General features: G+C 47.4%; 1 protein-coding gene across 1 annotated transcript; it reads right to left on the reverse strand.

Annotated features, from left to right (window-relative positions):
- Positions 1-123: 123 nt before the first annotated feature.
- PROB1 (proline rich basic protein 1) lies at positions 124-9,515 on the reverse strand. Its single transcript, XM_054036576.1, has one exon. It carries the CDS (start codon positions 9,513-9,515, stop codon positions 4,965-4,967), a length of 4,551 nt encoding a protein of 1,516 aa, XP_053892551.1. The 3' UTR covers positions 124-4,964.
- Positions 9,516-15,394: the final 5,879 nt, after the last annotated feature.

Raw genomic sequence — 15,394 nt, forward strand, 5'->3', positions numbered from 1 at the left:
AAGCATATTCTCTGGAGAGAAGAGGGTCTGGCAGGTCATAGTGTCAAATGTCACTCTCGATGCTTTTTTCTGGCACTGCACGTGATCACATTTAAAAAACAAAACCAGATTAGCACCAGTAGACAACTGATCAACTCTTGCATTTATTAGGAATCCAAATATTGATCACGCCATATCCTGATCCTGCAATCGACCCACAGACCAGAGCACCTGTGAAGAATCTTGATGTCTGGACTAATGTAACCCTAATTTATGCCCCCTCACCTGCTACGCGAGCAGATCTGATTGTACAAGCAGGCCCTCCAGCAGATGAACCCATGCTTGCCTTTGGAAAAAGCCTTCTGGTTTTTTTATTCCCCAGATGATGAACCCGTTACACATTTCTTCGCTTTGTTAAAAGCTGACAATGTTCTGCAGTGTGGATCCTGCAGTGGATTCACTCCAGGCTAACATACTGTAACTGAGAGCAGGTTGTGGCCCTCAGTGTCTGGCCCATTTCTATAACACCAGATATTTCACTTATATTTATCAATTAAGGGGGGATTTTCAAAAGCTCTCTGCATTGGCCAAACCCTGCTCCCTTTGAAATCAATGGGAGTTTTGCCACTGGCTTGAATGGAGAGTGGAGTTAGGCCAGTCAAAACTGAGTGAATTTGAAAATCCTACCCTATATATCTAATGACGAGCCTGCCCCATTGTTATGGGGTAACCTAATGACTGACCGTACTGCAGTGCACATGAGGATGGTGGAATGGTTCCTGTCGGAGCCTCTTCAGGGGTAAGTGGCTTTCAGATCCCAGCTTTAACTGTTGCATTTAACATAGTTATTGGCTTTTAATTTCCCTGGTTTAAGAGAAAAAAGAAAATATTTGAAAGCCTCTTGAGTAATAAAATCTCATGCTGCTGATCACTGATAGGGTCAGGAAGGACACTTCTCTCCAGATCCATCACTGAACATATGATATTATGGAGGGAAGGGTGCTTCCTTTATTGGATTTAGGGTACTCCTAAATCTATGGCTTGCCATAGTGTGGTATGTTGCCCTTTGCTTTGAACAGGTCAGCTTGCCATGGAACCAGCATGTCAGGCGTTCCAGGATGGATGCAATTTAGAAGGCTGATCAAGCTTTTCCCTGGCTGCTATCCATGATAAACAGCAAAGGGATGAAAAGTTAAGGTGGCTTAGAAGGCTGGCGAGGGTTGTCAAGCTGTGCTTATCTGCAGTGAACTTTCCCGAAAGCTCTGCAGTAGGCACAGAAAGGTGCTATCTATGATACCTGCAAAGGTCTCGTGGGCTCATATGTCTCGTTTTCCTCCTATAGATTTCCCTAGAGATACTGATCCCCACCTCTCGCCAGGCCATGATGGGCATTCCGCAGAGAAATACAGTTTAATTTACTTGTATATGATTCTCTTGTCCGCCCCTTGCATGAAATCTCATTAGTTCTGACGAGATTCCAGGATGTGACATCACAAATACCAGAGGCTGCATTGCAGCCTGGGTAATCCATGGTATTTGTGATGTGGCCAAAAGATGCATTCTGGAATCACCTCAGAGATGCAGGAAGTACTGCGAGGCTTTCCAAGAGGGCTAGAAAGAATTTGTAAAGGGTTAGTTCTTATTATGAATTTGTCCTGCAGTAGCGCTTAGAAGGCAGGGCTCTGCTGTGCTGAGCACCATTTCTCTGTTGAATGCCTCCCACAGCAGCTTGATAAATAATCACACATACAGAATGCACTTCATCAGTAGATCTCAAGGCATGTTACAAAGATAAGTCACTATCATAACCCTCAGATGGGGAAACTGAGGCATGCCGCATCTGAGCGACTTGCCAAAGCTCACCCAGTGAATCAGTGGCAGAGAGAGGACCGACACCGGGGCTTTGTTGCCCTATTCACATGCCTATGCTGCATACCCTCAGGGCGAGGGCATAAGGGATCTAAATCGCTGCTTAGCTCAGGTTTCATGCTTGATTTGCAGTTCACCTTTATGCACCACTATTAAATTACCCCTTTCCATTTCACACTCACTATTCAACCTGCATTAACCCCCCTTTCACCTGACCAGACATCAATTCCAAGGAGTCTAGTACGGCTGGATCCACCACCTCTGGCTCCTGTCCAGCCAGGACGCCCATGCTACTCCAGGGCTGGCAGTTCTAAAGCATAGCAATGTTGAGCTGTTAGCTAGAGATTCTCATTAAACCAAGTTAAAACCCTGCATGGGGCCCAGCCTACACTCTGGCCTCAGAGAGGCATATCTCCCCTCTAACACTGTCGCCCTTTGCTCTCATTCCACCTCCCCCCACATTGCTTCTGCTCCCTTCTCCCCTGAACCAGCCACATGTTTCTCCCCACCACACACTGCTGAGCAGCCTCACTCTCTGCACCACAGATAGTCCTTCCCCCTGGGTGACTGGTCCCTGAGGGCTGCTTCTGTTTCCTCTCCTCTTGTGGGGCAGTGGCTCCTAGGAGAGGCAGCTGGGCTGGTTCTGCCTTGTTTCCAGCCTCTCTAGTTGCTTCCTCGCACTGAGCCTGACACCTGCAGAACAGCTGGAAACCAGCGAGCCCGTGACCAGGGAGCTGTCCGCAAAGCAGCAGCAAGAGCTCTGCACCACCGCCCTGGACTCTGGAGTTCAAACACCCCTGGGGCCTGATCCTGTGAGGTGTGCTCAGACGTACAGTTCTTCACCCGATGTCAGTGGGATTCCTGCGGGGGGCAAAGGCCACTCACGCCGATGAGGGCCGTGGGATTGGGCCTGCAGGCTGGGTCTAGCGCCGAGCTGGAGCATGTGATGTGCTTTCTACACCAGCGGACTGCCTGCATTTTGAATGTGGGCAGAGGCAGGACCTCCCCTGGCCACAGAGTCAAGTTTAGAACTTGTGCAAACACAGTTTCTGTACCCAGGTTACCAGCAGCAGCTCTGATCGTTTACACTGGAAGAAGTTTAATAACTGATTAATTCCCTTCTCACTCTTCCTACTGCTCGCTTATTTTCCACACCTCCAGGGGGTTGGACTGGATCCCTTTGTTCCAGCACTGACCATCTGCTGAGCACTAAGATGCAACTTACTAAATACATCACTAAATAGCCACTGCCTCCCATGCTGACCCATATCATCCTATTGTTTCCTTGTGCCCCCTTGTCTGCCTGCCTGTCTGTCTCCACCTGTTGTCTTTTGTCTTATATTTAGATTGGAAGCTCCTTGGGGCAGGGACTGTCTTTTTGTTGGTGTTTGTACAGCACCTGGGCCATGATTGCGGCTCCTTGATGCTGCCACAATGCACATAAATACATTAATTATCCTAATTGTTATTAACAGAAGTGTTTTGGACATACAGTAATTTTTCTTTTCTATACAGCAAAGGGACAAAAGTGCCAGATTCCTTAATTATTTCTCACTCAGTTCTTTGGGCCAGAACCTCAGCAGGGGAAAACAGGCATCGCTCATATGATTTCAGTGGTACCGAGCTGATTTAAGCCAGCTGAGGATCTGAGCCGGTGTGGGGTGGGGAGGTATGACTACACTGAAGTCACGGGGTATGAGTGCAACTTGAGTTGCAACTTGCAATCTTTTAATCTAGCCTGGGTAATGACTTGCTGGGTTAGCCCATACTGCCATGGCTGTGCTGCTCTCGCACCAGAACTAGCTAGCTTGAATCTGTCTAGTCGAGCTGCGACCAACCCTACTGCAGTATAGACATACCTGGGGAGTGTGTAGGCCAAAGAAATCAAAGGATTAATGATACCATGAAAAATATATCAGAACAAGTACAAATCATTGCAAGAAAAGGCAACACCAAGCCCACATTGCAACTGTTTGCAGTGTCCAGGTAAGAGCTTAAGCTGGCAGGTAAGAGCCTTAAGAGTTTAAGCAGGACTTACGTGAGGTACCTTCCCTCTGCAGGGCTTGCATTTCACCCAGCCAGTCCCCCAAAGCAGCTGGAAACAGCTAAGATTTCCCAAGGGTCTGAGAACCTATTTTTAAAAATGATTATTGACCCTTTTTGCTAATAGTGAAAATTCTTGGACAAGTTCCATAACAGCTCTCACAGATTCCCAGGCTGTCACACTGTGACCAGCCAGGCTGCCCTCCTGCAGGGTAGAAAACTTCCCTGAAATAATTTCCCAGCCAGTGATCATTGCCCATAACGCAGCATGCCCTCCCCTTTGCACAGACTCTTTGCTTGACAGAACAAAACAATCCCGGAGGTGGTATGCAGTCCAGCTTTCATGTGTGCAGCCCCTTGAAACAGCGATCTTTACAAATACAAGCTAGGTTGTGCGGGTAATTTCTGTAATGCTGACGAGTGGAAGTTTTGTCTTTCAAAGCGAGAGAGTGGGTTTCTCATGGACAGTGTCCTACCAACACAGACTAAGCAAAAACCAAAATAAAATTACAATTACCTGGCACAGGGCCCGATCCTAATTCACTTAGTGCTGAGCACACATAACTCTGGTGGCTGGTGAACTGCAGCTCCCAGGATCAGGCCCAGCATTAGAATACTTTGTTCTGTGCATCAAGAAACAGCTCAGCAGTTATGGATGAGAGGCTGCTAGGCTAAATCCTGGTCCCTTTGAAATCAATAGCAAAACTCCCATTGACTTCACAAGCACCAGGATGGTCAGGGCTGGTTACATTTAATTAGTCTGGCTACTGCATTCTGCATTCTCATTAGAAACCAATGAGATGAACAGGAAGTGATGTGCACCGTGCCGTCTTCTTGGTGCACTGTTACCTCTGATTTGCTTCGGAAGCCCAAACATCTGGACAAGGGGAGCAAAGTGTAACCAGCGGGGTCAGGCAGTGGGCCTCTCTCCTTTTCCACCACATCTTGGGGGCTGGTGTAGGCTTGACTTGTTTTCAAGTACGAATGTTCAGAAATAAATACGCAATATACATTCATTGAGGGAAACCCACTTTTAACCCTCCGTGTGCTGCATGTTCATTTGGGTGAGGGTCTTACATCCGGAACAAGGGCCCTTTCTCTGGCATGGAAGGACTGGAACTTGTAGCTGGGGAGAATAAAGGCTGATTAGGGCTAGGACTTGAATTCATCCCCGTAGGAATATAATATAAACTCTCCATGTAGTTGCAGTCAGTGGCTTGAGTAGCTGGTGGAGCTTCGCCTTTTGGACTAGAGCTGAAGGTTTCAGTTACATTTGTATTTTCTTGACCGGGCTGTTGATTTGGCAGATCGGGATGGACAGATGGCATAGCCACAGGAGGAGGAGGAAACCCTGGGAATCCCGGATATGGTATGTAGGGAGGTCCGTAAACCCCTGGATTCATGACCAATGGGTTAAAAGGAGATGGGTAAAGCCTACTATGTGATGCCAAGGGGACTGGGGGTATCAACACTTCAAGGTACTGGCCTGTCTCTGGGTCATAGAGCATTTTCAGCTGCGGCTGTCTGGGAGGTTCCATGTAGTAGCACTTCCCGCTGTCTGGATCAATAAGCATTTTCCTGTGAGCCTGGGGCTGGGGAGCAAAAGACCTGGTGGGGCTAGGGACACTTCTACTGCCTGGTGAAACACCATTGTTCCTCCTCAAGAAATTGGGTGAGTCGTTGACTCTGTGATGGGGCTGAACATGGCTTGGCCGGTCATTCACGGAGTGGTCTGCGGCTGCCTTGCCCTCTGGCGCTTTCAACTGTGGAGACTCATTGCTTATTGTGCTCACAGGTGCTTCCCCGCCTGGCTGGAAGAACACATTGGAACTGATCAAAGTGTGGTCTGGATGGGAGGGCACTAAGGGCTTAGAAGCTGCTTCGGGTTTCTGGGCTTTCATGGGAATTGTTAAATAGTTGGCATTCTCAGCATGGGTGGCTGTGAAATATTGCTCGTTTCCTGCCTGCTGTCTGTTCAAGTGATCCCAATTCTCCCTCTGATCTTGGAGCTTTCCAGCTGGTGGTGATGGTGCAGCAGAAAGAACTCCTGGTAGTCTGGTTTCTTCACTGTATTCCTTTGATCTCAAGGAGGCATTGGAATTGGCACACTCTGGAGACATGCGGGTTGCTGGCACAAACACCTGGCTATCCAACGGCCTGGGGGTATCAAACATTTTATTCTGGGCCTTCTGCTGATATGAACTGTTAACAGACTGATTGTTTGCTGGTGTGTTTGTGTGGGATGTTTGGGTACTTGTCACTGTTGGCTTTATGGGCTGTAGATGTCTGTAGCCTTCCTTGGTCTGTTCAGAGACATTGTTTTCTTCTTTTGGACTGACAGAAAAGTCTTGACTGTCACAAGATGTCAATGAGATGATCTCAGTGGATAAATCCTTCTGAAATGGCCACTCAGGCTCCTTGTGGGCGTGAGCCTCCTGAAAATGACCTGGCCTGGCGGTGTTGCGATTGATGTCAGTGTGGTTCTTGGTGTCCTTAGGAGAGGCTGAAGATTGAAACAGAACAGCTTTGCTTTTTTCTAGCGAGTTGCAATTAGCTTGTGTCGATGAGTCTTTCATAGCTCTTCCATCCGAAGCTGAGTAAGTTGGAGCAGGGAAGTGGTCAGCTTGTGTTCTGTGTGGATGCTTGGAAAGAGAACTGTTGACTTTAATATTAAGCTGGGATTCCATCTGAGGTGCTTTCCTCGTGGCTTTGGAACATGGTGTTACATTTAGCTCACTCCTCTCATAACACACTGGTTTATTTTCAGGCTTTAGCTGGAGTTCTTCATTCCCAGCTACAACCTTCTTCTTGGACTGAATTTGAGTGATGTGGATGGGAGATTCACCCACTGCAGTGCATTTGTTTTCGGTAAGACTGACAGGTTCATCCACGTGGGGCTTAGTGACGTGGTTTAAAGCGGCATTGTGTTGCCGGTCACTCGCTCTCTGATCTGGTATGGAAAGCGCTGACACATCTAAGTTCAACTGCTGCTCCTGTTTTTTTCCATGTGAATGGGTCTTCGTTTGCACATCATCTTTGCGACACACTGAGGTGCAGTGTATAAACAGAGGGGAGGTTGTAGTGGACTCCTTTGTTGATAGGCTTATGCTATCCCCACTGTTGGTTTCTTGGTCTATATTGAAGCTGTCTGAAGATTTAAAGCACAAGTTATAGGTGTTCTTAACTAACTTTCTGACGTCCCTGGGCTGATGTATTCGCCCCCTCCCTTTACTCTCTGTCTTCTTGGCCTCTTGAGCACGCGATGCTTCAGGGGGGCTGCTTTTCCCATCGCTGCGTGATCTGCAGGAAGTGGGCAAAATGAGAGAGGAATACTTGGTGCTCTGCACTGCTGCTGGCCTCTTCTCCTCGGCACCTCCCTCCGGAGTCAGCTGCCTGGAGACATTCAGCATCTTCTGCTGCTGCTCGGGTTTGCTCTGTGGGATCAGTTTCATCTCCTGCGTTGTGGACGTGAAGATGTTCCTGGCTGGATCCCTGGGCACCACCAAACTTTCTGGCTTGAAGGAGACCTTCTCCTCTTTCCATGACGCGTGCTTGTTCTTGCTGATCGCTCGCTGCTTCAAACTGGGCCATGGCTTTTGTACTTTGGAAAACGTTGGGGCAACACCCAAGCCTTTCACCTCAGCCTGCTTGGATTCAAACAGGGCACGAGCTCTCCAGTATTCTTTCCTCTCTCTGGCAACCTGCTTCCTGCAGTCGCCTGAATCCCTGTTCATGCCATCTGCCAAGATGGGGAGTGGCTTGGACTGGGTGGCTTCTTGAGACTTCAGTCTTTCATTCAGCTCGTTGAACGTCTTTTTCAGCTTGCAGACATTTTCCCTTTGCTGCTCGTTCAGCACTACCCCTTTGGTTGGCCGCATGGCATCAGTGCTTTCTTGGCTCATTGACTCAGACCTTTCGCTCATTGAATGACTCTGCAGATCTTCAGCTGAACAGCTGCAGTCGGACTTGGACAGAGAACTTGACTTCCCTTCCGTGAAATCCCCCACGAGGTCTGTACTTACGGAGGATGGTACGGAAGAGGTCGAGCTGCCCTGCATCGATTTCTGCTCCATTCTGATCCTCTGCTCGTACTGCATTTTCTTGGCCAGCACATTTTTCACCAGGCAGGAGGCCATCCTGGTTTTGCTGTACGAGTCGTCTAATGACGCTGTTCTCAGAAACTGTTTGTAGTTTATCCTGAATTCATTACTGATGGTCCTGCCCTTTGGGCAGGGGTCGTTCCTGGGTGCTGCAAAGGGCTGCTGGTCAGCGCAGTCCCCTGCTCTGAGGAAATTCATCTCATTCCTGTCTCTCTGCTTGAGCTGGATCTGCCGCTTGGGCACAGTCCTCTTTTTGGAGTGGCCCTTTTTGCCGTCGGCGCTTTCCAGCACCACATCAACGCACTCGAACGGGTCCTTCCCGAATGAGTAACTGGGCGGATCTTTTTCTGGGACTTGGCTGGCAGCTGGGAATTGTCTGCTGCCCTTTGCCTGGCTGACCACCTCTGCTTTTCTCAGCTCATTACGCGTTGACCACCTGTTCATTCCATTACTGTCTTCTGACAAGGAATTGGACAAGCTAGACGATGTCCTGTTACTAGAACTGTACATATGTAGGGAACCACCGTGAGGGCACGAGAGGCTCCGGAACGACAGAGCAGTGAGCTTCTGAACTTCATTATCAGCCTCTTCGGAGTCGCTCCCAGCACTGGAGTTGTCAGCGTAATACTGGGGGCAAGGGGCCTTGCTAATCACAGGAGCTCTGCTGCCCTTCGTATTGCGCTCTTTGAGGAACATCTCCCTGGATTTCGGTGCATTGAATCGTAAAGGCGGATCCAAATATTTAGACCCACTGTCTCCAGGCTGCAGCTCTCTTGTGGCTAGCCCCATCCTGCTGCTGTACCCTGGAGCAGAGCTATTCTTAGCAGGGCCCGTGATTGACATCTGAACCTGTTGCTTCTCCTTGGCACTGAGGTAGCCTCTGTATCTGCAAACTTGATTGCTTGCTGCACACTCCCTGCCTGCCTGGGGGCTAAATGTCCTCTCAGCTGTGGTTGTTAAACTCCCCCCTGAAGCCTGGCTTCTATTTAAAGCTGAATGAACTACGGCCATAGAGGCAGCAGCACAAATATCACCAGCCCCTTTGCTGTTTTTATCAGGCAGCTCCCATGTGGCTTTGTCAAAATCACTTGGTGTCCCATGTAGTTGCTCAGCTGGGTCCTCAGAAGTGCCCCTCCAAAAACCTTTCAGGCCAGCCAGGCTCTGTTCAGAAAGGCTCACCGGTGCAGTTTTGTTCTTGCAATGCAGATCGCTTTCATCAGCTGGGTCACCATCAGGCGGCTGGGTTAACAGAGTGTCCCCTTCATCTTCCAGAGATTCCACGCAGTCCTTAAAACTCTCCGCCGCCTCTGAGCACAGAGCAGTGTGGTAAGAAGAAACAGAGGAGTCCGATGTGTCCTTTAGGGAGTCCCCTTGGGACTGGCTAGGTGTGTGGCTGTTCTTTTCTGAAGCAGCTTCATTGCATTCAGAGTCACTGAAGATCCCCTCCCCACTTAATCCATCAGGCTCAGGGGGCTGCCCTGGCCTAGAGAACTGGCCAGTATTTCTTTTCACTGCGGGGATCATTTTTTATTCCCTGCAGCACATGCTAGGTTCAGAGGGGTCCATTTGAAACAATGCAACTCAGGCTCCACTTTATATTTGGTGGAGCTGGTGCTATTTCCCCTGGGACTTGAGAACCTGATCTTCTCCGGGGGCTCGTTTTCCATCCCTGCTGTTTGATACGGTCATAATAAAGAGCAAAACCCTGATCACACGCACATTATAGGTTGCCAGCCTAGGAAAGGAGAAACAAACAGATATCATATGCTAGCAGCACGACCGACAATAACTGGCCAGAGCCAAGGTATCAGTGATTTATTTTTGTTTTCAAGCAACGCAACTGAATGAAAAGTTCAGCTCAACCGTACGTGTTCAGGAAGCAGTTCCGAAATGCAGCCAGCTATAAACTATGCTCTGAGAAACAGCTGTGAGATGCAGCCCTAGCAAAATACCAGCATGGTTCTCATGCACTGACTGCTCAGCTGCGAGGTACTGGGGGAGGCAGCACCCTTTCCATAATCTAACAGGTCTCTGCCTAGATGGCCCCTTTAATGTGTGGCGCTTTAGTGGCCGCCCTCCCAAAAACGGCCAGGATGCTGAGAACAATACTAAACATCCATGAATAAATCAGAGATAAAGATCATAGTATCATAGAAATGCAGGTCTTGACGGGACTTAGCGAGATCGTCCAGTCCAGCCCCCCGCACTGAGGCAGGACCAAGTAAAGTTAGACAGTCCTTGACAGATGTTTGTCCAACCTGTTCTGAAAAACCTCATAGACTCATAGACTCATAGACATTAAGGTCAGAAGGGACCATTATGATCATCTGGTCTGACCCCCTGCATGCTGCAGGCCGCAAGACCCTTCCCTGGACTCTACCGTTGAAGTCCCCAATCCTGTGTTTTAGTGACTTCAATCGGCTGAGACCCTCCTGCTAGTGATCCCTGCCCCATGCTGCGGAGGAAGGCGAAAAACCTCCAGAGGCTCAGCCAATCTACCCTGGAGGAAAATTCCTTCCCGACCCCAAATATGGCGATCAGTAATACCCCGAGCATATAGGCAAGAGTCTCTAGCCTGACCCTTGTTGGCCATTATGCTGTTCATGTACCATTGCTTGGTTTTCCTTGGCTACTATGTTTTATCATTAAACCATTCCCTCCATAAACTTATCCAACTTAATCTTAAAACCAGACAGGTCCGTCGCCCCCACCGTTTCCCTCGGAAGGCCGTTCCAATATTTCACCCCTCTGATGGTCAGAAACCTTCGTCTAATTTCAAGCCTAAACTTCCCCCCGGCCAGTTTGTATCCATTCGTTCTCGTGTCCACATTAGTACTAAACTGGAATAATTCCTCTCCCTCCCTTGTATTAACCCCTCTGATATATTTAAAGATAGCAATCATATCCCCCCTCAGCCTTCGCTTTGTCAGACTAAACAACCCAAGCTCCTCTAATCTCTTTTCACACGACAGGTTTTCCATTCCTCTGATCATCTTAGTCGCCCTTCTCTGCACCCGTTCCAGTTTGAGTTCATCTTTTTTAAACATTGGAGACCAGAACTGCACACAGTACTCCAAATGAGGTCTCACCAGCGCCTTATACAACGGAAGCAGGACCTCCCTATCTCTACTAGATATACCTCGCCTAATACATCCCAAGACCGCATTGGCTTTTTTCACCGCCACGTCACATTGCCGACTCATAGTCATCCTGCGGTCCACAAGGACCCCTAGGTCCTTCTCCTCTTCCGTTACTTCTAACCAATGCGTCCCCATCTTGTAACTAAAATTGTTATTATTCGTCCCCAAGTGCATCACCTTACACTTTTTACTATTAAATTTCATCCTATTTCTGATACTCCAATTCACAAGCTCATTCAAGTCTCCCTGCAGAATATCCCTATCCTCCTCCGAGTTTGCAACTCCTCCCACCTTCGTATCATCCGCAAACTTTATCAGCCCACTCTTGCAATCGGTCCCGAGGTCAGTTATAAATAGATTAAATAAGATGGGTCCCAAAACCGAACCTTGAGGCACTCCACTAGTAACCTCCCTCCAACCCGACAATTCACCCTTTAATACGACCCGCTGCATTCTCCCCATTAACCAATTCCCTATCCACCTCTGGATTTTCATATCGATTCCCATGTTTTTCATTTTAACCAATAGTTCCTCATGGGGTACTGTATCAAACGCTTTACTGAAATCCAGGTATATTAGGTCCACCACATTTCCCTTATCTAATAAGTCCGTTACTTTCTCAAAGAAGGAGATCAGATTCGTTTGGCACGATCTGCCCTTCGTAAAACCATGCTGTAATTTATCGCATTTGCCATTAACTTCAAGGTCCTCAACTAGTTTCTCTTTCAGAATCTTCTCCAGCACCTTGCACACTACTGATGTTAAACTAACAGGCCTATAGTTACCCGGGTCACTTTTTTTCCCTTTCTTGAAAATAGGAACCACATTGGCTATTCTCCAGTCTAACGGGACTACCTCCGAGTTTACAGATTCATTAAATATAGTCGCTAATGGGCCTGCTATTTCCCGCGCCAATTCCTTCAATATTCTCGGATGAAGATCGTCCGGTCCACCCGACTTAGTCCCATTAAGGCGTTCTAGTTTTGTTTCTACCTCGGATGCGGTAATCCCCCATCCCGTATGCCCCTCTGTAACGGTGCTAGTATCCCTAATACCTTCATTGGCCTCATTAAACACCGATGCAAAATTTTCATTGAGATATTGCGCCATGCCTAGATTATCTTTAATCTCCTCTCCGGCTATAGTCTTCAGCGGTCCCACTTCTTCTTTCTTTGCTTTCTTCCTATGATGGGGATTCACAACCTTCCTTGGAAGCCTGTTCCAGAGCTTAACTAGCCTTCTGGTTAGTTTTTCCTAATATCTAACCTAAATCTCCCCTGCTGCAGGTCAAGCCCATTACTTCTTGTCCTACCTTCAGTGGACATGGAGAACCATTGATCACCATCCTTTTTATAACAGCCCGTAGCATATCTGAATACTGTTATCCAGTTCCCCCATCAGTCTTCTTTTCTCAGGACTGAACATGCCCAGGTTTTTTATGTTACAAACAAGCGTTCACAAAAAAGTTCCCTTTATTATGAGTATTACATACTCAGGTCCAAGGGGTTTGGATGCCCGATTCCCATTAAAATTAACAGGAACCAGGCATCTCTCAACCCCCCCTAGACTGTTCTGAAAGCCTTAGCCTCAAAATTCATTCTGTAACAATACAAGCCCCTTAAAGCTGGATCATTTCCAGCTGTACTTTTCAAGTAAATTATTAAAATGTTTTATTAGTGAAAAAATCTGAGTCCTTTGGGGGCAGCTCTTGTGCCGTGTAATATCACTGCAGGGTGAAATTTTCCAAAGCACCTAAGTGACTGAGATCCATACCTAGATTTTAAAGCCAGAAGGGATCGTTGTGATCGCCTAGTCTGATCTCCTGCATAACACAGGCCATAGAACTTCCCTGAATTAATTCCTGTTTCAATTCCAGTAGCTGTGGCAGATCTAGAGCATATTTTGATGTATTGAGGGCTGTACTGGAATTTCACGCTATCGCTTTAAGACTGTGGGGGTCTTTTTAGTCCTGCTGGCAGGCTAGGGGGCTCGGTAAGGAAGCCTCAAAGTGTACGATCAGAGTCAGTCTGAAAAGGTTGAGTTTAAGGAAAGGTGGGGTGAGTTGTGCCTCTCTCTGCCTTACAGAGCAGCCTGTTTTCTCTCTTGATTTTTGGGATCAAGTGTGTATTCATTCTGAATTTTAAGACAGAAAGTAGTGGTATGTTGCAAGCTTCCAGCAAGAGTATGCATATATTTTATCTAACTTCGCAGTATGTGTGCCGTGAACAAAACACACAGCTTTTAGAGAAAGATCCAGTCTTGATTGAAAGATTTCTAGTGATGGAGAATGCACCACAACTCTCTCCAGAGGATTTAGGCACCTAGGTGCAGATTTTAAAGGGGTTTAGGTGCCTAACTCCCACTGAGAATTAGGGGTCTATAAACCTTTGAGGATCTGGCTGTTAGGTGCCAAAGTACTATTGACTTTTAATGAGATTTAGGCCTTGAAGTGCACAAGGTGCTTTTGAAAAAAACTGAGTATAATTATAATACTAATAATGGTTAATCACAGATAAGCACTTCCATTAATCAACAGGCTGAGTTTCATTTTTGCCTTTCAAAAGAATACCCAGTAGGGGGAAAGACCCTCTCACAAACAAGCAGTGCCATTAGCTGAGCTTTTCTCATTTTCATCCAGCAAATTGATTTTACTGAGTATCAGCACCTTCAGAGGTATGTCCTCCTAATGCTAATCTGTAGCCCGAGGGTTCCCAAGTGCATATTTATTTTGCAACTATCATTGTGGGATTGCACTCAAAACTGCACAGACAGTGAAGAAAGCAATTTCAGTGTGAACGATTGTTATTGATTAATAAGAATGTATTGATACATCTCAGTGTTACAGAGATCTGGCCTCGGCCTGCCAAACCTTACTCGGGTAAGTAGTGGTTGCTCATGCAGGCAGGCCCTTTGGAGTGAATGGCTTGTATGTAAGGATTACTCATCTGAGGAGGGATTTTTTACGATCAAGCCAGAGGCAGGATTTACAGAGGCAGGTAGAAACAGGCCCTGTGCTGGGAATGTGACAGATCCCTTTACAAACAGCAGTTCAGAACCAGCTTCTCAGGGAGGGCCTGGATGGCGTTTTAAAATTACAGATGCTTGGCAAACTGGCCCGCCAGGACCACTGCTCTGTCTCTAGAGAGACAGAACGCAGCTATCGATTGTACATGGAGGGAATGTTTCATTTGGAAAGGAGATATTGACTTAACACCTCTGGATTAGCTCATACCCATGACCTCCCCCGACTGCTCAGGCCCAGACCCTTCCTGGCCCTACAGGGTCTGCATGGAGGGCAGGGTCCAAGGAGATCCTGAGTGAGGGCCAGGCAGAATTACAGTCCCCGAGCGCAGACCAGAGCCCAAAGGAGTGGAGACACCTTGAGAAGAGGCGGCAAGAGGGCTCCATCTCCCATCCCCCACTATTTTGTGTCGAGTGGGTACACTGGCTGTGTGCAGGGGCATTCTTCTTACTTGAGGCAAAATGCCTCTCACTCAGGGCTTAGAAAAAACAACAATTATTTTTCATGGGAAATGTTGAAATTTTTTTATTAAAATGGGTTTTTTTTAAACCAGTGAAAGTTTTGTTGGGTTTCCAGCAAAAAACGCCCCCCCCCCCCCCCCGTGCGGTTTTTGATACAAAATTTTCAGTAAAACATGTTCAGTTTTCAAAAACAAGAATGAGACAATCTCTACCAAAGCCCACAATACTTTTAGCTGATATTTTTTCAATTTCCGGGTTTCTCAATGAAAAACTGGCCAATTTTGAGCAAAATAATTTTTTTTAATGAAAAAGTGTTTTAATGAAACAATATCCAGCTGCTCCAAGGGGGCAGTGCCTGTCCCTTGCTGTGGATTTTGCTTACAAGCCACATCAAACCCGCCATTAGTCTGTGTTGCTTCCACTGAAGGCCGGGGGATAGTTTGCCATTGATTTCAAGGGGAGCAGGAGTAGGGCCATTAGTTCTGTAGTCAGGAAAAACTCTCATTGTTTGCAATGGGAACAGGATCGGGCCCTAGGAGAGGCGCATGGGATCTGGCCCTTAGATAGCTCAGAACAGGATAAAAGTTGGACTCAAAGCCTCAATCTGAGCTCTACTGGACGTTGAGGTCATTTGGATCCAGATCCAGGGCTGAACCCTGCAGTTCAAACCCATCTCTAAACCGGAGGGTCACTTTGAGTTGTATTTATTTCCCTTTCTCTAAGAGATGAAGGATAACAGAGCAGCTGCCTTTTTGCAGCTCAGGGCACCCTTGGCAATAT

The sequence above is a fragment of the Malaclemys terrapin genome, chromosome 8 (genome assembly GCF_027887155.1).
Source record: "Malaclemys terrapin pileata isolate rMalTer1 chromosome 8, rMalTer1.hap1, whole genome shotgun sequence".
NCBI lineage: Eukaryota > Metazoa > Chordata > Testudines > Emydidae > Malaclemys > Malaclemys terrapin.

Excerpts from the sequence above, each read along its gene's own strand:
- PROB1 (XM_054036576.1), bottom strand. The coding sequence starts at position 9,515 with ATGATCCCCGCAGTGAAAAGAAATACTGGCCAGTTCTCTAGGCCAGGG.